This window comes from Chiroxiphia lanceolata, chromosome 2 (genome assembly GCF_009829145.1).
Source record: "Chiroxiphia lanceolata isolate bChiLan1 chromosome 2, bChiLan1.pri, whole genome shotgun sequence".
NCBI lineage: Eukaryota > Metazoa > Chordata > Aves > Passeriformes > Pipridae > Chiroxiphia > Chiroxiphia lanceolata.
In genome coordinates, this window is record NC_045638.1 from 93,755,114 (window position 1) to 93,777,066 (window position 21,953).

At 36.0% G+C, this 21,953-nt stretch overlaps 1 protein-coding gene across 6 annotated transcripts in view; it reads right to left on the minus strand.

Annotated features, from left to right (window-relative positions):
* STXBP5L (syntaxin binding protein 5 like) overlaps positions 1–21,953 on the minus strand; it is a 193,752-nt gene that overhangs the window by 98,366 nt on the left and 73,433 nt on the right. For all 6 annotated transcript variants that reach the window (XM_032677824.1, XM_032677822.1, XM_032677821.1 and 3 more), the window contains exon 5: positions 4,329–4,463. In XM_032677824.1, the coding sequence (XP_032533715.1) occupies positions 4,329–4,463 (135 nt within the window). The remainder of the gene's footprint in view (positions 1–4,328; positions 4,464–21,953) is intronic.

The following is a 21,953-nucleotide window of genomic DNA, read 5'->3' on the forward strand; positions in this document are numbered from 1 at the left end:
CAGCTCTGGACAAGGCCAAGTCCACTGAGACATAGAGAGTGCACATGATTTAAGAAAGAAATTTTTGCTGTATCTTCTAGAATCAGTTATGACTCAGCACTGAAAATACTCTAAAAAAAATTTAATGTTTCCTTTGCATTATTAGTCTATTCAGGCCTTAATTTCTCACTAACATTAGACTAACATTAGACATTGTTTAACATAGCTGAATAATCTCTCCTACTTGAGAAGACAATAGTCCCTAGGATAAAATAGGTATTGCAATCATCTTTTTGACATATATCTCTACTAGATGCTTCTAAACAGGTCATAAAACCACCATCACTCAAAAATATAGTGCTATACAGACCTTTCAGTATATTTTGATACAAAAGTAGGCAATAAAATCACAAATGGTAACAAAAAAACCTGTACCAAAAGCCAACTTTGTAAGTCAAAGTAGCCATGCAGGACAAGGTGATCAGATTTCTTGCATCATATGCAAAGTCTAAAAATGTTACATCCAAACCTGTTTCTCCTTCAAGTCTTCAAACTACCAAGCCTCTTCACCTGAGTCTTTCACTGTAAGAGAATCACTGTAATAAAAACAATTCTTGCAGTCATTTGATGGGCCTCACTGACTCATGTTTGTTTTTTTCCTGAGGATGAGGGTTACGTTCTCTGGAATGAATTAATGTCGAGAAGTGTGATGAAATTCCTTGTGGGGTTGAAACGTTGGTAAGTCCATGAACAGACTAAAATGAATTGCTGTATTTGTTCTCTATGTTCCAATTTTTTTCTCTTATGCAATACCATCTATTATATTGCTTACTGAGCAACGTCATCATGACCTTAAAGGGACAAACTTGGTCCATGATGAAAGTCTAGAATGCAACTTATAGGTGTTTTCCAAAGGTGGAAATGGCCACACAGGTATCAGAATACTTCTCCAGGTTACCTTGCCCATAGTGTTAGCAACATATGTGGAGGTCCTCTTCAGCCATGTTCTAAAGAACTCAGAGAACTGGAATTTCAACTGGTTTTTTTTTTGTATTCTTACAAAATGAGCTATAATCTGTTTTTATGGTGACTTAGGTATGGTAATATGTAGTTCAACATTACAAAGTCAAAGCATTTCAGTTTTTTAAAAAAACTAACCAGTTCAATCTCCTACTGGTTTTCACTGTAAAGCCTTGAAATCCTAATGACAACTGAGTTAAAACTGCTTTATGAAAATTCACAGAGATTTCATTAGAAGTGGATACAAGTCAGTATAGAAAATGAGGAGTTTTGTAAGAAAGACAAGAACTGTCTGAGAGTTGCATGAAGAGGGATGAACTCCTTCAGGCTTGTTTGAACAGATGACACACGAACCTATTTTGTTTATAAATGCTCCATCTAAACTGAAGACTTGAAAATAGCAGGAGAACAATGACTTTTACTGGTCTTTTCTTGATAATAAGTTCAACAGAAATGTTTGTGCACAAGGTGAACTCTCTCCTTCCAATCTTTACAGAGAATAGTAACATCTTCAAACTAATCTCATGCTCTGAAATTATATAATCTATCTCAGAATTAAAAACAATGTTACCAGCACTATTGCCTCTTACATCATTCATAGTAAGGTTTTCAGGTTTTCCTGAAGTTTATATACATATGTTCTCCTGTTTTCTTTCATTTTTGAAAGTACCTAACATAACACGCCCTATGAAATTATACAGTCCTGAACAATCTGGTCTTTTAGCAGATCTTACTGTGAGCAGGAAGTTGGTCTGGAAAATTCCAGAGGAGCCTTACAACATGAGCTATTCTATGATTCTATAATACTAAAATGTGAAAAACATGTGAAAATTGTGTGAAATTAATGTGAAGATCAAAAAATATTATCAAGTCAGAATATATTCACGGCCCAAAATAAAATTTTTCTCAGTACTATTCTAAAGTCTACTATCATAAGCTCATCATCATGAAGTACACTTAAGGTTCATAACATTCCCTTTAAAAGCTAATCTAAGTTCCATTTTACCTGCCAGAAAGCAATAGTACTGGAAGAGACATTATAGTTTATTATCAGAGAGAGTTCAAATTACTTTACTGAGAAAAGTCACCCAGTTTCAACTTCAGCATCTATAAAAGGTGGCTACTATGGTAAACGTCACCATTATTCCCACCAGTCTCTTACTCTAACGCAGAGAAATTAATCTGGAGACACAGAGGATCCCATGTCTACTTGTGTAACATATGCAAGGACGATGTCCTTGATTCCATATCAAGAAGTACATGATGAGATTGAAGGGAGAGGATACAACCTTTTTAGGCAAGCACGTTGCTTACAGGGATCAAATTATACTTGTAAGGCTGGTAGAACTAGAAGCAGTAATGAATGAATACCTATGCTGAACTGTCACCAAAACAGTAATGGCAAACTAGCTTTTTAGAAAAAGAATCTATTTCGGTAACCATGAAGCATCTCCAAGTACTTGAGGTAACAAGGCCTATCTATTATGTTGCCATTACCTTTCTCAACTTACGGAAGAAAAATTTTGGGAAATCTAGGTATGCTCCTACATAGGCAAAAGAAAGTGGACAGTTAAGAGAGGCAGCTTGCTTCCTTAAAGGTTCTAGAGAGGTATCTTATTTCTCAGCACCTAGTCTATGTCAACAACTCGGTACTGAAGCTTGCTAGAAAGCAGCCCTTTTTTCCCCATGCACTGAGAGGCATCATTCTATTCTGTTTTCACGAAAAAGATTTGTTGTGGTCATTAAAAAATTAAAAAAGATTTATCCCAAATAATTTTTAAAGAATTAGGAGGTGAAATTTGGTGTAAGGCTTCCAGTCCATAAAACTCCAAGATTTTTTTCTATACAGAATAGAAACATCCTAATTTCGGGAGGAAAGAAAATGGTAAATGCACACAAACCAAAAATTGTTCTCAAAATCTTAAAGACATCATTTACCTACTCAGTGTAACATATATATATGCATTTTAAAATACAGGAATCAATACCCCCTCTAATATGTCAACGTCCTCAAAACAAAGTGAGAAAGAAAAAAATAGTTAAGATACTTCTGACCCAAAAAACTCATCAAAATGAATATAGTGTGGTTTTGGTTAAACCACATTTTCCAACAGCATCTTTTTGCAGCCAAAACTACTAAGCAGAGGTGAGGAAAGTCTTACAAGGGTAGAACAAACACTCCAAAATTTAGAACTGGACCGGACTAAAGATTTACTGGTAGACTGAATCCTGATTGCATTTGAATCCTTGGGTTTTTTCTCCTTTGAAGGTGAAATTACATTTTTATGACTGTGCCTATGAAATTTGGTGGGGGAAAAGGGGAGGAAACAAAATGAGGCATCAGTTTTATCAACTTGGGGGACAGAGTGATTAGTCAGTAATAACAGTGGGGAAAGAAAAGGGAAAGGGAGAATTTTTGAGAACTGCAGTTGTTACCAGTGTGATCTCTGGTTGGGACAGAGAATTAGATCCACAACCTGTAACCCTAGACCTGTAACCCTATTCTTAGATCCTGTTCTCTTGGTTCACTGAGACTGGTGAATTTCAGTTTACTAGCAGAGGTTACAGGTCACTCACAACATGAAGCAGATGTTCTAGAAACTACATTAAGTACTTTGAGCTTTCTCACAGCAGTTCCTCTTGCTGGAACTTCACAGAGGAAACATCAGAGAAAGAGTTTTTTGTTTCTGTTGAGGTTTTTACTTCCAGGAAGCACAGATTTATCCTACCCAGATTTTTATATGTCTCCCTCCATTTCACACCCATGACAGGAACCTGGCTTAACCTGTCAGAGAACTATCATTTAATAGGCACTCATTACCTTTCCTATCACTTCATCAGGTTTTGATGAGTCTGATTTAACTTTGAAATAGGCACTGTGTGGAGCAGGAGACGTGGTCTAGAGACCTCCAGTCCCTTCTCATCTAAATGAAACCACAGTTCAATGAAGAAAAGCTCTCCACAGAGTCTTAGTGCCAATATACTTCATTATTCTTTTCATAGAATGGAGGAGATGGTGATCAAGCTACCCTCATAAAAATAGCAAAATCTGAATTTTGGAGATTAATGATTAGCTGTATCTCATGGAACCTCACAGCTAAACAGACTGTCAAATAACTTTTATATAAAATATAGTTACGTGGTCTCTATCATAAATCTGAATTCCTAATGTCCTGGAAAAGCCCTGTTAATACTGCAAATGCATTCCTTGAAATAAAAGGCTTTCAAAAGATTTGTAATATTTGTAAAAACAAGTATTTCTTAAAAATTATTCTTAAGACAGGTATGAAAATGACCACAGATACAAATGAAAGAAAATCTGCACTTACAGTTCTATTGCCTTGTTCCACATGATAACATATCCCGAAAGAATGAAGGACTCAATATTTACAATGTGTGTATTTCCCCTCTCTGTTCCAACATACAGCCATTTACTTTGGAAAGGTAGATGGCAGTAAGTAATCCTGGAAAGGAAAAAAAGAAAACATAAAAAAATTGTGACTGACTATCATATCAACAATATTTTTTAACACTTTTACAGATGAAATAATTATTCTTTTCATTTCATAACTTGAGAAAAACATGCCCAGCAGGTGCAGCATTCTGAAGAATGTGCAAGTTTGGGGGGTCATCTCCAGAAAAATCACAAAAGAGAACATGAAACAAAACAGGGCCATGCTGTCTGCCTATATTAAGGGCTGGGAAAAAGAGCCATATCACTTGAGCACTGAAGTAAGTCTATCTCCATGATACATAAATTGCACTTTTATAGTATCCAAGACGCTCGAGTTGGGTTTTCTTATTTCCTTTCTTAGAGTAAGCAATTTTTCTAGATGAACAAATAGAAGTTAACGGATGTCAGTGGGATTCATGTTTTGTACAACAGAAGTGTAACACCATAATTCACACAAGTAAACACTCATTTATTTGGTATCTGGTAGAGTAGTGCCCTAGATAAAAGCATTTATCAAAACTGAATTACCATAGAAGACACACTCATATTATTCTTACAAAATGATGAACCGATGTTATATTGTCTTGGAAAGATGTTGTGACAATTTCTCATGATAATACATAAAAGTTTTCACAGATGATGAATGAGTAGGTTTGGGTTTCTTTCATATTTTAGTTATATAGATATTCAAGCAAAACTACATCTATATGAGATAAAAAAACATTTACTACTAAAATACAGTGGAATGCATGCTACCTACAGAGACTGAAACTTAATCCAATTTTATGATACAGACTGGTGAATTTTGACAAAAAGCAGTTATTTTGCTTGGTTTGCCATAGGTTATTATATTTATCATTCATTTCTACAAGCAGGCTATTTTTCGCTTTTATATATAGACTTGTTTTTTTTTCATTCTTAACATTTTCCACCACTACCAAAGTAAAAACAGTATTTAAGAACATACATATTTAAAATTTTTCATTCTTATGGTACAGCAATCTTTCTGAATGTATTATAGAAGAGTGAGAGGAGTGTTGCTTCAAGTGAGACTTAAGTATGATAAAGGTTTGTTCTATCCACCTGTACAGGACTAAATTTTACCATTAGTTGTCTCATTTTGGCAATAATTCCAGCGCCTTTAGTGGAAAGAGAACTAAGTTTTTTGAGAGAATTGTTTTGAGAGTGGGAATTATATTTTAGTATGTGTAACTGAAAATGCCTTCAAGCAGCAACATAGTACTTATACTGTGGGTGCAGTCAAATCAAAACATGTCCAACAGAACCAGTTGCAGAAGGTATATGACACCTACTTGTTCCTTACTGGAATTAAAGCTATTAGCTTTATTGTTCAGTTTATAACAGGTGCAAAGAATAATTTGCCCTTTTCACTGTGTAATTTTACAAATGCAAAGTTGTTTTTCACGTATGTCCTGATCCTTCTCCTTAAACTAAACAACTCTAATTCTTTTGCTTTCTCTTCAGGTGCACCATTTCCTACACTGCTGGTTAAATTCATATTTAGTCCAGTTTTTTCTTTCATTTCTATACTAGCTCTTCTTCTCTTTCTTGCACTGCAAAGCATATGGATGCTTTGTTAGGTCCCAGCCCATAAAAAACTTCCCTGGTTGATAAACCCTCTTAATCACATCACATTTATGTTTGCTCAACACTTGTTTGTAGTAAACCATTAAATTACAGGAAGAGAAAATACTTTTGACTTTGAAAGTGTTGAAAATGTGTCTGTTCTAGGAACTGACAAAAAACTCTTGAGTTACAAAGTGAACCCTAGTTGACTTGAAAGCTGCTACTCCAAATGCTTGCAGTTGTGTCATCAGACTAAGCAGGTTCAAGTCCACCTAGGACAATATTATTTTTCAGTACGGGGTCCTGCAGAAGACTTGGTCTCTGATGTTCAAGACTGAATCCAATACCTTAATTATGAATAAAGTTTCAAAATCATCTCAGACACCATATGAGACTGCTTTGGGCTGCTTTTTCTGATCCTTGCGAGTCCCTTCCAACTCAGCATATTCTGAGATTATGTGATTCTCCTTTTTGAAATTTGCTTCTAGGTTATGATCTCCCCATCAGACTAAGTGGGTGCCTAAATTCCCAGATATTGCATGTCCTCTATTTGCCTGCCTTAGGTTAAATATTTCAAGAATATAATGCTCTAAGAGCAAGGTCCTACAGAAAGAAAAACTGGACTACAGTATTAACTACTAATAAGTAGTTAGGCCATAAGTTACTAGACTTAGTTTCCTGCTGGCCTATCTGAAATCCCAGACACCAGTTGGTACTAAGTCTGTATATACAATATGAAGGACCAAAAGAGACTTAGGTATTGCTAAGGAATGAAGAAAATGACCACAAAATTTTCCTATTTTCCTAAGCTCAGCTACTTCCTCTTAAATAATTTAATTTTGTTTGAACAAATTTATGGTACAGCCAGATAAGAAATTAATCTGCATGTTCTTTCTTCCACAAAGAAAACTACCCTATGAGTCTTCATTGTTTACCCAAACTGTTATTAGACATTATGAAATACAACCTACTACAATATCTGAGCTTATAAGAAAATGCTATTCCCTTACAGACAATCCAGATATGTAACAAACCTATTAGAACATAGGGGTTACTAGGCATTTTAATACAATATATTGCTAGGTTTCACCAAACAAAGCCATACGATTTTCATATTCTCAGAAAACTCTGCACTTCCCTGAGGCACTTTGATTTTACATTATGTAAATTAAATGCAAACTGCTTTATATATTATTGACTTTTCACTTTTACAGAAAATATTAACTTGACTTTGAGGCTTGAAAGCTTTGAAACAAGACTCAGATTTTTAACGAACATCTTCCATTTCAGTAAGTACTGAAATTACATAATGATTTCTTCAAGAGAAAACAATGAAGTCTCATACTGCAGTTTTCACTGTGGATGAAAGGCATTCTATTATATGATTCCATTAGTCATATATCCCACAAGCAAATTAAGATGTCCTTTGATGCCTTTACAAAAAAGAGTCAATAAGCCAGAAAGAAAGAAAGAAAGGTTGTTTGCGTTCTTAAGAAGGTAGGGGTTGTAGTAATTTGTGCCAGGATGAAGTGCTTCTGACAAAATTTAATCAGATTGTCAATCTGATTGAGATAACATGGAACCCAATTAAATGGAGACCTGAGAATTTGGTCAGTGTTGATCACTTAACAGAAAGTCAGAAATGAGGATATTACACATTCTTAGCAGCAAACCACAATATGAGTCTCATTGATCATTATAAGAAATAGTAAAAAACATTAATTGATACCAAAAAGGTGTTTCTATTCTACCAGACTAGTCTGTAACATTGTATTGTTTTTCCAATGTATTCAAAGCACAAAACAGGATATAGAATGTAATACTAAAAAAAAATTCAAGAGGTGTTAAATAAAACACCTAAATCACAATTTATGAAAAATTCTTTTCCTAAAGTCCTGAAAACACTTATAAAATTATGTAAGCAACATAAGAAAGAGAATGGAATAACTAAAAGTGGCATTGTCAAAGAATTGAACCTCATTTCAGAAAAGAATCTATTCTGACTAGCAAATCTTGAAAAGATATATTTTTCAGCAAATCACAGCACTTTACAGTCTAACAATCGTGGCCAAAAAAACCTCACTGCATATTACTAGAATACCACGGTGTTAAAAGAATTTAGAGTGCTATATTCTCCAAAGTACTAGTAAAAACTCTGAGATTACTTAAAATCATCTTTTTTTTATTACATTAATCATATTTCTCGACGAAAAATAAAACCCCAATTTGGATAACACTTTTTTCTGCCTCTGCTTTGTTATTTTGTTTTCTTATTTTTAGTATGAAAAATTTTGCTGGAACACTATTATTGGTGGAGAGTGCGGAGAGCTGCTGAAGGGGGGGGGAGCAAAAATTGCATTTTTGTCCGAATTATGAACAGTTTTTCCAATTTAATTATTTAATTTCTCATTCCTTGACATCAAAACTGCAACTAAATGTATATGCCTTTTCCCTTTATAGAGATAATCTTAAATATGGACAAGCATTCAACATGTGTAGCCCTTATGCCCAGCACTGACTGGAAGAAGAGTTCAGTTTCTGTAAGTTCCTACAGAAAACAAACATCAGCTTGAACTCTCTCAGAATCCTACCAAAATGAACTACACTGTCCAGGTTCTCAAACAATATGGAAATCCCACAGATTTACAGGAAAAGAAAATGGCGAAACATAAAGGAGCGTTAACTTGGGAATATGAGGAGCTGACAGGAAGCAAGCCCAGCAGCTACAAGGCACACCAGTCGTGCTCCTGGGCTAGCTCTCTGCTCTCTGTGACTACTGAGGTACTGCCACTGTCTTACATCCAATTTACAGTGCATTGTCCCAGTATGGATGAATTCAGCTGCTGAGAAAGCTGATCACCTTCTTGAGTAGGTTATGCAAATCAGAAATCTACCTTTTCATTACTGTTATCATGGTTCGCCTCCTGACCTGAGGAATTTTCTTCAGAATTCTCTGGTGCTTCCAGTACTCTCTGCTAATTTATGCTGTTTCCTTCATCTGGTCATAACCACAAGCTGTTCTCTTGCCACCTGATAGAACCATCATTCCTGGTACTAGCCAATGGCTGGCTGATATTCTGTCAGGTCCTCTTTCAAAGCAGGTCTTTTTTGAGAGGAATCTGTGGCCTGTATAGCCTTCAATGAATATTGACAACAGGGGAAAACCACTGCATGAGCCCTTCCATTCCTTCTTGACTTCTGCAGGATTTCTTCTCCCCAGCAGTGGAAATTACAGTTGTTGAGGGTGCCTTGTGACTTTCTATCAGTCCTCGTCTCCCTCCTTTCACCCAACTCATTTTCTTCCCTCATACTCCCTTAATGTTTTGGTATTTTTGAACAGTAGTAATACAAAACAAAGACCATAGTCTTCTAGTGTCCCTTCTTCTCCAGTAGCTTTCTGAGGCAGTTTCTGGCTAGCCAGTATTTTCAGAAAGTGTAAGCTTGCTTTTCTGTCTGTTCAGAAGGGAATGTTCGAGCTGAGATTATCGCTTTAAGTCATGAAATGCATACAAGGAGAGAGAGACAGATATTCAGGCAAAACAATTTACAGCTGACCAAAAGTGCCTGAACAGCACAGTTTAAAGCTATAGACAATGAAGAAAAGGAGTTATTTCCAGCAGATCAAGCAAAGGATGTAAATGATGAGCTATTTGATCTCTGGAGGTATTTAGTCTTCTCCCTGGACTACATATGAATTTGGAGTTCATCAGCTACATATGACTTGTAAAAAACATGTACAGTAACAGCAGTTCTAGCAGCCTGCCATCCACATGATGCAATGTGTTTGCAGCAGGTGGTTGTGCAGTTCCCCAGATAAATGTGAGCTGGGTCTGTGCATAGTAATAATAACAGTGTTTCCCCTGCAACGTGGAGTGTTGTTACATACCAGAAAGTCCTAGGAAGGCAGAAATCCAAGATGAATTCCTTTACCAGGAATTCCAATGTATAAATGAAACTCTTATTTTAACTTGCTTGAAGTTTATGCACAGTCTTTAGGGCTGACATAAGAGCATAGGAAGTATTTTAAATAACTAACTGTCATGACTAACAGTCAAATGAAATATAGAGCAGTGCAATATATCTGGACAGTTTTTTTCTTTCAGGTTCTTTTAATAATATATCACAACATGAAACTTTCTCCTGTTCAAACTGGATTCTTCAAATACCACACAACATAAATTCAAAAATTTATAGTAACCCTACACACACAGATCCTAGCAGAAAGTGAATGAACCATATGTGCCTTTGAGATTGATACCTGTGGTCCACGTGTTTTTATAAGTGCAATTTAGTTTTAGTTTCAATTGAAATTTAGGAAAATCTTCTGTTTCACATGTATTTTCTGCTAGCATCATCAGTTAACATTTATTTTGAACTAAAATCTACTAGCTCATCTTATTTTATGTTTTAATTATGCAGAAGAAGCAAAGTAAAACTAGAAACACACTGTTCATAAATTGCATTAGATCCCTAGATCCTGGTGACAGCATAACAAAGGGTAAAGTCCATTGTTATTTAGGGATATCTGGACACAAGAGGAATATTAAGGTAAATCATATTCTTAAAATACTGTATGAGCATTTCTGTCTCTGGATTTTTTCCAGTTGAGTGTTATACAGACTGCTCAAATATTTTTTGTTTTAAGGCTATCACAGAATCCCAGAATCACAGAATATTCTGAGTTGGAAGGGACCCACAAGGATCATTGAGTCCAACCCTTAAGCCTGCACATGACCATCCCCAGAAGTCACACCGTGTGCCTTAGAATATTGCCCAAATGCTTCTTGATGTGTCAGGCTTGGTGCTGTGACCACTGCCCTGGGGAGCCTGTTCCAGTGCCCAGCCACTATCTGGGTGAAGAACCTTTTTCTTCAACCTAAACCTCTCCCTGACACAATTCAGGTCATTCCTTTGGGTTTTGTCACTGGTCACCAGAGAGAAGAGATCAGTGCCTGCCCCTCCTCTTCCCCTCACAAGGAAGTTGTAACTGCAATGAGATCTCTCCTCAGTCTCCTCTTCTCCAGGCAGAACAGACCAAGTGCCCTCAGCCGTTCCTCATCTGGCTTCCCCTCCAGGCGTTTCACCATCTTTGTTGCCCTCCTTTGGACACTCTCTAATAGCTTAATATCTTTCTTATATGGTGGTGCCCAAGACCGCACACAGTATTCAAGGTGAAGCTTCACCAGTGCGGAGCAGAGCAGGACAATCCCCTCCCTCAGCTGGCAGTGCTTTACCTGCTGTCCCCCAGGACATGGTTGGCCCTCCTGGCTGCCAGGGCACTGCTGACTCATATTCAACTTGCCATGGACCAGGACTCCCAGGTCCCTTCCCATGACACTGCTTTCCAGCATCTCATTCCTCAGTCTGTCCGTACATCCAGGGTTGCCCCATCCCAGGTGCGGAATCCAGCACTTTCCCTTGTTGAACTTCACATGGTTGGTGATTGCCCAGTCCTCTGATTTATCAAGGTCTCTCTGCAGGGCCTCCCTGCCTCTGAGGGAGTCAACAGCTCCTCCCAGTTTTGTGGCATATGCAAACTTGTTGAGTATCCCCTCCAGTCCTGCCTCCAAGTCAGTTATGAAGATGTTGAAGAGCACAGGGCCTAAGATGGAGCCCTGTGGAACTCCACTAGTGACAGGTCACCAGTCTGATGTTAACCCATTGACTATTACCCTCTGTGCTAGACCTGTGAGCCAATTGCATACCCACCACATGATGGGTATCCAGCTTTGGGTTGGACATTTTGTCCCGCAGGATACTGTGAGAGACAGTATCAAAAGCTTTACTGAAATCCAAAAGGATTGTGTACTACAGTGCGTACACTGCAAATAAAGGTTAGGACAGGACTTGGTAGGTGAAGAATATCTAATGAGGAATGTAATAATTAGAACTTAATTCTATTTTTCCATCAAATTTGGAGCTATGTGACTCTTCAATTTATAACTACTCAGTGAATAATCTCTAGCAATAAATTCTAACTTATTGATGAAAGTCACAAACTATTTACAATTAAAAACTGTGAAACAAATCATCATTTAGCTCACACACAAATGTGCTTATTTCCTGCCTGAACTATCAATACCTGCAAATTGTAGTACCACTTGAAGATATTACTTCAGCTTAGTCCTTGCAAAGTCATCTGTAGAGATCAATGTTTTAAAGAAAGAGCCAGTAAAGTTAATTGCTTTACATGAGGCAACATGTTCCCTCCAAAGAAACCCAAATGAAACATGGAGTCAAAGCAATGGTAACTCTTCTAGTGCTATACATCTGAGTGCCAAGGTCCCTTTCAAACTTGGTATGTCAGGGTATTCATTTTACCTAATCTGTCCACAGAACAGTTTTATTTATCTTTATTCTGTACTTCTCTAGATACAAGTTTAATTACAGTCATTGCTGCTTGTACAACAGCAGTAATTAATTTGTGTATTGGAATATAAGAAATAAACCTTTGGGGTTCCTCTCTTCTGTTTACTACTGATTTAATCTGAAATAATCCTAAAAGCCTGAAGTTAGGCCCATTCTTGATTTGTGAGCTTACTATTTCAAATGAATTTGCAATCACAATTGTAATTAATAGTTTACAGCATTTCATAAATATTTGTTTTAAGATACAAATACTTATGTTAACCATATAAAACATTAGTGTAGCAACTATATGAACATTTGTAATAGGTGTCAACATAAATTATTTACAAGCAGTTAACTCAAACTTAAAAGAACTTAGAAAAATCAAAAAGCATGTTCAAAAACACGTTTGATCAAATTAGCTGGAGATCTCCCTTGAATAAAGACTGAATTTATGAGGTTATTACAAGCCCTTTACAAGGACAAAGTGCAACTGGTCCTTTGGTTGTTTCCAGTTTTATAACTAACCTAGTTCTTATAGCTAATCTTCTTACAACTCCATAGAGGGTCAGCCTGGCCTGTTCAATGTGGCATAACACATACAAAAAGACAGCTGCACTGTAACTTCCTATAATATAAGAATACAGGCATTTAAATTCACACTCTCAATAACTTAAAGGCTATCTGCTGTAGCACTGCATCATGTTACTGGGCACTACTGGAGCTCAAGATCAACTTAAAAGTCACTCTTGAAATCCCAGTGTACAAGGGCATGACGACCTTTGTAGCCTGTGTTACTAATAAGTGTTTCATTTTCAGGGTGACAGAAAATTACTTTGCTTTCTTTTGGGCAAATGCACAGCAAAGAGACACCTTCTTTTGTCAACTCCCTTTTATGATTTTGAATGCAAATTCATTGGGATGTGTTACCTGTAGGAGCAAGATCACTGACAGTGACAGTGGCATACTCTCCCTGGCTAGATCTCTAGTACAGTATTACACAACAGTAATGTCGTGTATGAACAGGTGTAACATAAAGACTTAGACCCAAGAGAAAAAGACAAGGAAATTAAATGAAATGTGCTTCCTTTAATAGAAAAAGATGCTGGAAGAAACCAGCATACTTTTTATTGTCTTCTAGTTTGTTTCTGATGCCTACTCAAGGTCATTAGACAACAAAGATGAGAATAAAAACTCCACAAAATCAGTGAAGTGAGCAAATTAGTGAAATGGGGTTGGCAAACAGACTCTTGATTTCATTTTTGGGGAAAGATAATGTACATGATCTTTCTCTTGTCTACTGGCTTGTGAAATCACTATTTCTTATTTGTAGTATTTGTCCTTCATAAATTTCTTTGAAGGTTAAGTAAAAATGGGTTTGTAATACCAAGCACAGTGACAGTGATGTGCAATACAGAGCATGATAAGAGCCACTGAATTTCTTAGCAATGAAGGAAAGCCAAATAACAAAGGATGGAAGAGGGAGATGGTATTCTCAAAAGATAAAGTTTTGAATTTGTTGATTTGATTGATTTTGTAGCAATTGCACTAAAAAACACCAAACACCTAAAGGTAGAGTTTTTCTCATCCCTTCGCCCAACACTGTAGGTATAAATCAAAGATGCAGTTTTTGTTTTCTAATCTCATAGTTACAAAAAAGTAAATTGATACTTAGCTCAAAGATGAAAGGTTGAAACTTCTTTTTAGTTAAACAGCTTGGCTTCACAAGCTTTTAGAAAAGTAAACTTAAGATATGTTAGCATTTAATCCTCTGCTAGCTGCAAAATACTCAACTCTGTGTTTGTCAGACATTCTTATTAAAGTAAGTTTAAAACCTATTTTATATCAACATCATTCAAGCTATTTTGAATGATACTCTACAGTCAGGATAAGACTGAAATACTGAAATTGACTTCAGTGTAAAAAAAATTGCATTTTTACATGTGTATGCTTTTTCTGTGTATACACACTCTTTTCCTTAACAACTTCTATCAATTAAAATCATGTAGACTTATTGGAGACCAGCTGTTCTCATTTGCTACGCTTCAGTAGACAGAGACTTTATGATTAATGATCCTTGTTTTTCTGCAATCTGTAGTCTCTCTTCTCTTCCTGCTCATGTACTGTTTAATGATATAATCTCAACACTGACATTACTAGCTCTATTTCTGATTTACTGGAATAATGCCCAGAGTTTATTGTGACAGAAGGAAAAGCATCCTAAACCATTGCACTGGGTACTTGCTTGAAGCTGACATGTGCCTGGGCAGAAAAGAAGTGGTGTGGTTTCCAAGAACCAAATTACTTACTGCAATAGAACGGGTGCATGTTCCTCACTGCTTTAAGATATGACTGGAAATCTAATACAACAAAGGTCAAAGGCTAGATCTGAACAGAACTATGAAAGATGTTTCAAAACTCTAATTTGAGAACTGTAGCAAGCTGAAAATTCCAACAGACAATGTACACTGTTTATGCGTCTGAACTTGTTTAAATTTTAAAAGGCATCTTTTTTTTTTTCCTCTTGTCTAATATAACTATGTGTGATATGAGGTAGATGATGCATTTTTGTATTACAGTATTGGGTTTCTCATTTGTTATGACTAAGAAAGACCATGAAACACAATGTATAGCTGTATATACACATATTTTAAATTTTCCTATCCAAACCTGGCCTTAGAGAAATTTGGCAACATGGCTGCTATGTGAAAACAACAGAACATATTATCCTGTGTTTTCTCAGAAAAGTATAAATCTACTGACAAACATGCTTTATTTTCTACAAAGCATTAGAAACAACAAGCACACTGCTCAGCATATGATGTAAGGTTTGGCAGGATATAGCAACATTATGTCTACTGCTAAAGGATTTTTTCTTGAGGAAAGAAACCAACACAGAAGTTACCCAGGCAGACAATCAGAGGTGGTCAAATGACATAAAAATTAAATAATTCTGGACATGTTTTTCTTCCTTATTGAAGTAAAAACAAAACTTCACAAAGATGTTTTGCAAAATGGACTTTTGAATAGACACCTTTTTCTCAGAGAAATAATAGAAGGAACTACGGCCAGAGGATGAGGTAGATTGGAAAAGAGGGTTTGTCAGGCCAGAGGTTCCTCTAGTCTCTATACTATTTTTAAGTCCTAAAGTAATTGTAATTGTGCTAGCTATGCATTTTTCTCCAGCAGTTCTGTCAGTCATAATGACTTCATGTACGTGTATATGGTGACTGGTTATAAGTCATCTCTCACGTTTTTTTTGGCCCTTCTGCTATCAAATACAGCTGCTATTTCTGAAAGTAATTCATATATAGCAATTAGCCATTTTCTGTTTAACTTTTTTTAATGCACCAATGTGAGGACAATGTAAATTGATTTGCAATTCATTGATAACCATCAAATAGAAAAACATTTGGTAAATTATTCAGCACATTTTGTCATGTGTTTTCTTAAGTCCCAGATACATGCTTCTAAAACAAAGATATATACATGTAACCGATGTCACATGACAACTGATTATTTTCTAAGTAGTTGTCAAAAATCAAATTACTATATATTATGAGCTGATGTTATTATTGAAAATTTTAAGGTTTCATTATGGAAATGGAACCTTTATGTACAGAGCTGTGCAAAAAAAAGAAAAGATCTTAACTATCTTAAAAAGTTCTATTTAACCTCAGAGAAGCTGTTTTAAAAATAGGTATAAAAGCAGATACTGTGGCATAATGCATTTAAGGACATTTTTAATTGAACTGAAACTGAAGATAATATTGGCAGAATCATGATGGACTAAAAATTCCTTTCAGGAAAGACTGTGAAAGTCACCATTAAAAAAGAATAAAAATTCTTAAATCAAGGTTGGATCTGGACATAAACAGAGATCCTTCTATATATTCTAGAATGAAAAATCTGACCAGGACTTCTGTGATATTATTTTAGAGTAACATCTACCTTGGTGTGATTTAAGCATAAAGAAACCAAACTGGTTTTAAACTAGACAGCTTAAGCTGTTGCAGCACTTTTTCTGCAGTGGCACCAACTCAGATTGCATTACAAATCCCATCCAAACTGTAAGCACAAATAAACTAAACCCAATAAAAGTTAAGCCATGCTCTTATCTATGATGTTGTGACTGTAATGTTCTTACTACTTGCTCATATATACTTAAAAATACACACTAACTACAGTTCTGAGTTTCAAAAGGACACATTTTGGAATATTGTAGTAAACATGAAAGGTTTACCAAAGGTAGACTATTTCAAAATATACCATATATGAAATATGTCAAAACTCAATACAGCATTTATAAAAACCATCACTATAAAATCCTATTTTAATGTCTATTTTCCACTTGATTTTACTGGAAAAGGAAATATTTTATTGGATATTTGAGAGATTTTCGAGTATTAGTTTTACAGCTGTTCTAATTTCACAAGTGATCTTGGTACTAATACTAATGAAACCTCTTAAGAACACAATATTACAGAGGAAGGACAATCTGAATGAGTGAAGTACAAGAAATGGAATTAAATTTAAAATGCAAAGGGCACAGCCTCAAACTTCAAAGAACTTCCACTTTAGGGTTGGAGCTCATGATACAGAAGTGATGGAAAAAGATAATTTCAATTTTGCTTGTCTTGCTTTGCTTCCACAGTTAAAGGCTTGCACTGAAAAGCAGCACATTCCCTGCCAGCTAGATATACATCAGGGAAGAAGTGTAATTGGTGTATTAGTCAATCACAGCAAGACCACAAACACTGATAAGATGAAGCCACATAAAAGGAAGATGCCATTTTTGCATGCATCAGTAAACATATTCCTGCAGAGATTACAAAAGAAAATGGTATTGTCAATGGCCATAGCACAGATGGGACCCTATCTAGAATATGTTTCCTTGACGAATCATCAGCTCAGAGAGAACTGATATCAGAAGAAGGGCCCAAAGGAAAGGAAAGGGAATGAAGACAAAAATTTTTAAAGGAAAACACAGAATCTTAATTTTTGTAGTGGAAAAAAAAAACAACCAAAAAACTCCCAGGTTGGGAATGTACATCAATGAGCTGTTTGTCTGCAGAGACAAAATATTTAGAATGCGTGATGATGTCAATACCAGAATATCATAAACAGGAAAAAAGAGCCATAAAAATAAATCTGGTCTTGAACCTGGAAGGTTTCTTGCCATCAGAAGAATGAAATGGACATGGAACAATATAAATGAATAGCAAATAGTAGATTTAAGCTTGAAGTTATATAACAGTGTAACAGTCTGGAGGAGATGATCCACACATCACTTAAACTGAGTAGGCGCCTGGGGCCACTTGTGCAGTGTGGTCTACAGGCTGTGCTGTGCTGTTTGAAACCCTTGGAAGCTGGATAAACAGAGCCAGCTCATTGTCACAGAGAAGCCTGCAGGCAGCTCCTGCTCAGTGGTTGCACCACCTTCATCTAGCAGGGCAGAGGGAAGTTTTAATGTCTGACAATAGGAGTAATGCATACAGTTGTGTGCATTACAAGAAAATCCTACAATAACTTGAATAAATAAAATGGGGTAACACTATGTATGAATGGGGCCTGTACAGCCTGCTGGTTGAAGGCCTGTGGGATGATGCACAACTCAGGGTTCCTAGCATCTACAGAGATGTAGGATTTCCTATGCTACTCTCTCATTCTTTGTACTGCTGGCTATAATAAATTGCATTTTGAACACTGACTTACAGTCTTGAGTGCCTTTCTTACCGGGGTCATAAGATGTTTTGTATCTCTTAATACAAGACAAATTCAACTTGTTTATTATATGAAGGGAGGTATATGAGTTGTCTGGTGTGCAACTAGGTCTTCACTAGAAGGCCCATATATTTAAGATCTATTAAAAAGAAAATTTTAGGGATCACCTGAGTTTTCGTTCTACTTTATCAGAATTACATAGTCTCATAAATCTCTCAAACCTGTTGATTCTTGGTATCAATGAACAAATCTATGTTTTGCATTTTTGCTTTGTTGATTGTTTAGCTAATGTGTGTTGAAGACAAAAAAACCCCAAAGTGCTTGTACTTGATTTCTTTTTATGACCAAGACATTCTTCATTTCAGCTAGATTACACGCCACCTTTCCAGGACAAATTCGTGGCTCACTGATCCTACAGGTCAAGTGTGATACAAATATTCCATAAGATGATGTAAGACCTGAAAAAAGAATGCTATTTTTTTACTTTTTTTTTTATTATTATTATTATTATTTTTTAATAGAGAAGACAGAGGCATGTGGCAGTTACATGAACATGATTTGGGTCAGTGTCACCAGAGAAACTTTCCAGTCGTTTGTCTTTCTGAAGTAACATCTGACAATGTTCATTTTCCTGCCCTGCAGTACTAAGGCCCTCTAGATTTTTACGAGCTTCAGATATCTTTTCAAGCTCAATAAGTGCATGAAAACATTGGTTTTTGAAATGCCTGAGCATCATTGTTTCGCCTGATGCAAGACCACACTACACATATAAAACCAACCAACCAACAAAAAACCAACAAAAAACAACAAAAAACCCCCCAACCCCCAAAAAACCTGCAGAAGAAAGTTTTATGAAATCTTCTTCAAGATGTGGAAGTGAACGCCAATTGCATGGCTTCTTTTGGTTTCCTCATTTTTTTTCCATCATCAGTCTGAGAGAATTTACATCCTTTTCAGAACTTAGAAACTGTGGCAGGTTTTACGGTGAAATACTGCTTTACATTTGAATGCAATAGTTCTTTGGAATAGTTAAATGCTCCATCAAACCATGTAATCAGAACCTGTTTTGTGGTATAGCATGGTTGTGCAACTGCACTGAACTGTTTTCATGCTTGATGACAGATCTCTAATTTAAAAGTACATAAACAATACAGAGTTTGCAGTTATACAATATTAACCAGGAAGTTCATTTATGAGCAGGCAAGCTATCACAGGAATTCAGTTCCTTGAACAGCCAATGAGACAGGTAATCTACTTAAAGTAACTCACAAGTCCCTATCACATAAGTAAACAGATACAGGTACTGCTGAGACTGCTCAGCCAGTCACCAGTATCATTCAAGAGCCTCTTGCTGTCATTTTGATGAGGTTTATCTGCAAAGGAGAGACCAAATATTTAAAATGCTCTTAACAACACAGGATACAAAATCCTGCAAAGATACAGCAAGACAAAGAGACAAAGATACAGCTACTCTCAGGAAAGAGTATAGACCATATTAAAAAATAGCCTTAATACTCTCAATCACCTTGTTCAAATACTGCAAAATCTCAGCTGTAGGAGTCAAGTTTCTAATCAATAGTAAGTTACAGCTAACATAATTGCTCTAAAAGTCACCTACTTAAAAGGCTCCTCTCCCTCTGTGCCAGCATACCCTTAACACTGAGGGAAATGTCACAGATTAGAACCTCGAAGCCAGTTGTACAGATTGTGTCTCCTGGTGATTCCCCTGCAAAAGGGCACTTATGGTATTGTCATGGTATCAGTGCAGAGGGCATGCACACGGATTTAAAGACCCAACAGAACTTGTATACTGTGTTCATGTATGCTAAATCAGTGGATAAGCTGTTGCAGCTTATTTGTTACACACCAGTTAGCACTGGCTAAAAGAAGAAAGAGAGGAAGAGTATTCCCCATGTCAGTAGACACAGCTGAACCAGCTCAGCTTCAGAATGACAGAAGAACTGTGTTCATGAGTGAAATTAGTGCCTGCAGGCCTAAAGGACCTGGATTTCACACTGTAATTCTTACTGGTTTTCCTATCCCAGCTGCACTAATCTTAAACAGGAATTCGTAAACTGTTGTGTATTTAAAGCTGTACTTTCTGAAGTCTGCTCTCATTATAATAAAAATAGTTAAGACCTATAACAGTTTTCAGTGATTTTACTTAATCCTAATGTTCTTTGCAGCAGATAGAGACAGTGTCTAGTTCCAGTAGCTGAGTTATTTGTCTTGCCTGAAATACGTACTGAAGATGAATCTGGTATCTCCTATGACATCAAGGAAGGAAAAGGAGGCACTAAAGTATGGAAGGTGTCCGTAATGTTAACCTTTAAAAATACTGAGGAGATTCTTACAGAGTGTTTCCAGAGATTAAAAAGTTTTACCTGTCCATCATATTTGTAAAAGCAACAGCGAATCATATATTATCATCCATATGCTACAGTCAAGCATGTCTTTGAGAAACTGTCTTATCGTTACAGCTCTTGGTATGAGGCCAAGCTTACATTTTTATCTTCTTGAAGGTTCTTAATGCATTGTATCACACTCCAAATATAGCAATAGGAATTTAAGATGATTACCTTATATTTTGATACATGGCAAAAACATATAATTTGCTAAAAAGTCCAGAGCGTTACACTGTAAAACAAAAATATCTGCCATTATATCTCCTCAGTGTTCCTTCCACACTTGCTCCAAAGAGATATTTAGTAAAGGAACAGTGAATTATGATACAAATTAATATTGATAATGTTGCATCATCATTAGTTTAACAATAGGTCAGAAGAAGAAAAAAATAAATCTGGAGAAGCTGCAAACTCTGATTTAATGGCTATAAAAGTGCAATTTGTCAGTGAATTATTATTCATAAACCATTCAGTGCCTTAATACTGAATGCTACATGTTAAGTGAAAGGCAACTAGTGTGTTGCATTTAAGAGTTCTTTGCTCTTTATAACTATGTTGTTACCAACAGCCAAAGAAAAGAACAAATGTCTTTTATTTTTATGGGAGGGAAATGGGGGATATATTTGTATGTATACTCTCTGGGAAATTTGACTCAAGTAATTGCAGAGACACTACTAAGAGCAGATTTTAGTCCATTATCCTGCAATCTTAAATGTCAAGAAGCAGAAGTAAATTGCAAATTAAACAGTTAAACAATATGATGACTGGTGCACTGAGGAATAGCCAAAGACTTAAGCAGAATTCACCCAACAGTTGTATGTTTCATGCATCAAATATCATAAAAACCCACAATAAAGTGATTGTACATGAAAGTTATCTTCATCATCACAAGCAGATAAAATATTAGAACTTTAAGTGCATTGTATTACATCAGTTCATGAAATCTGCCATTTGTTCAAAAATCTAAATCAAACAGCGCATCAAGGAGACAAACATACTGTATGAATAAAATTACAAATTTTCTATTTTCATCTCTCAAGAGAGATGTGCAAATAGAAAAATTTGAAGGAGTCACATGTTCCATTTTAATAGCCAAAATGCATCTGAAAAATTACACGTTTGGCTCTGTAGAAGCTGTCTAAAGCTAAAACTAAATTATGTTATAAGTTACATTCTTGTAAGAACTAGCCTTTGGCTGTCTAAATACTTCCCTGTATGGCCTTTTTCAATACTATACTATTTTCTGAAAACATGTATCGCTATTTTAAAACCTACTTTCTCTCAACAAGCATTTCTCCCCATTTAAGAAACATCAAAACCAGGTCCTTCGTTGGGTCACAAACTTAAGACAAATGAAAGAATCTGTCTCTATTACATATGAATCTTGCCTCCACTTAACCTTCTCCTGCAAGACGAGAGGGAAGGATGAAAATAAA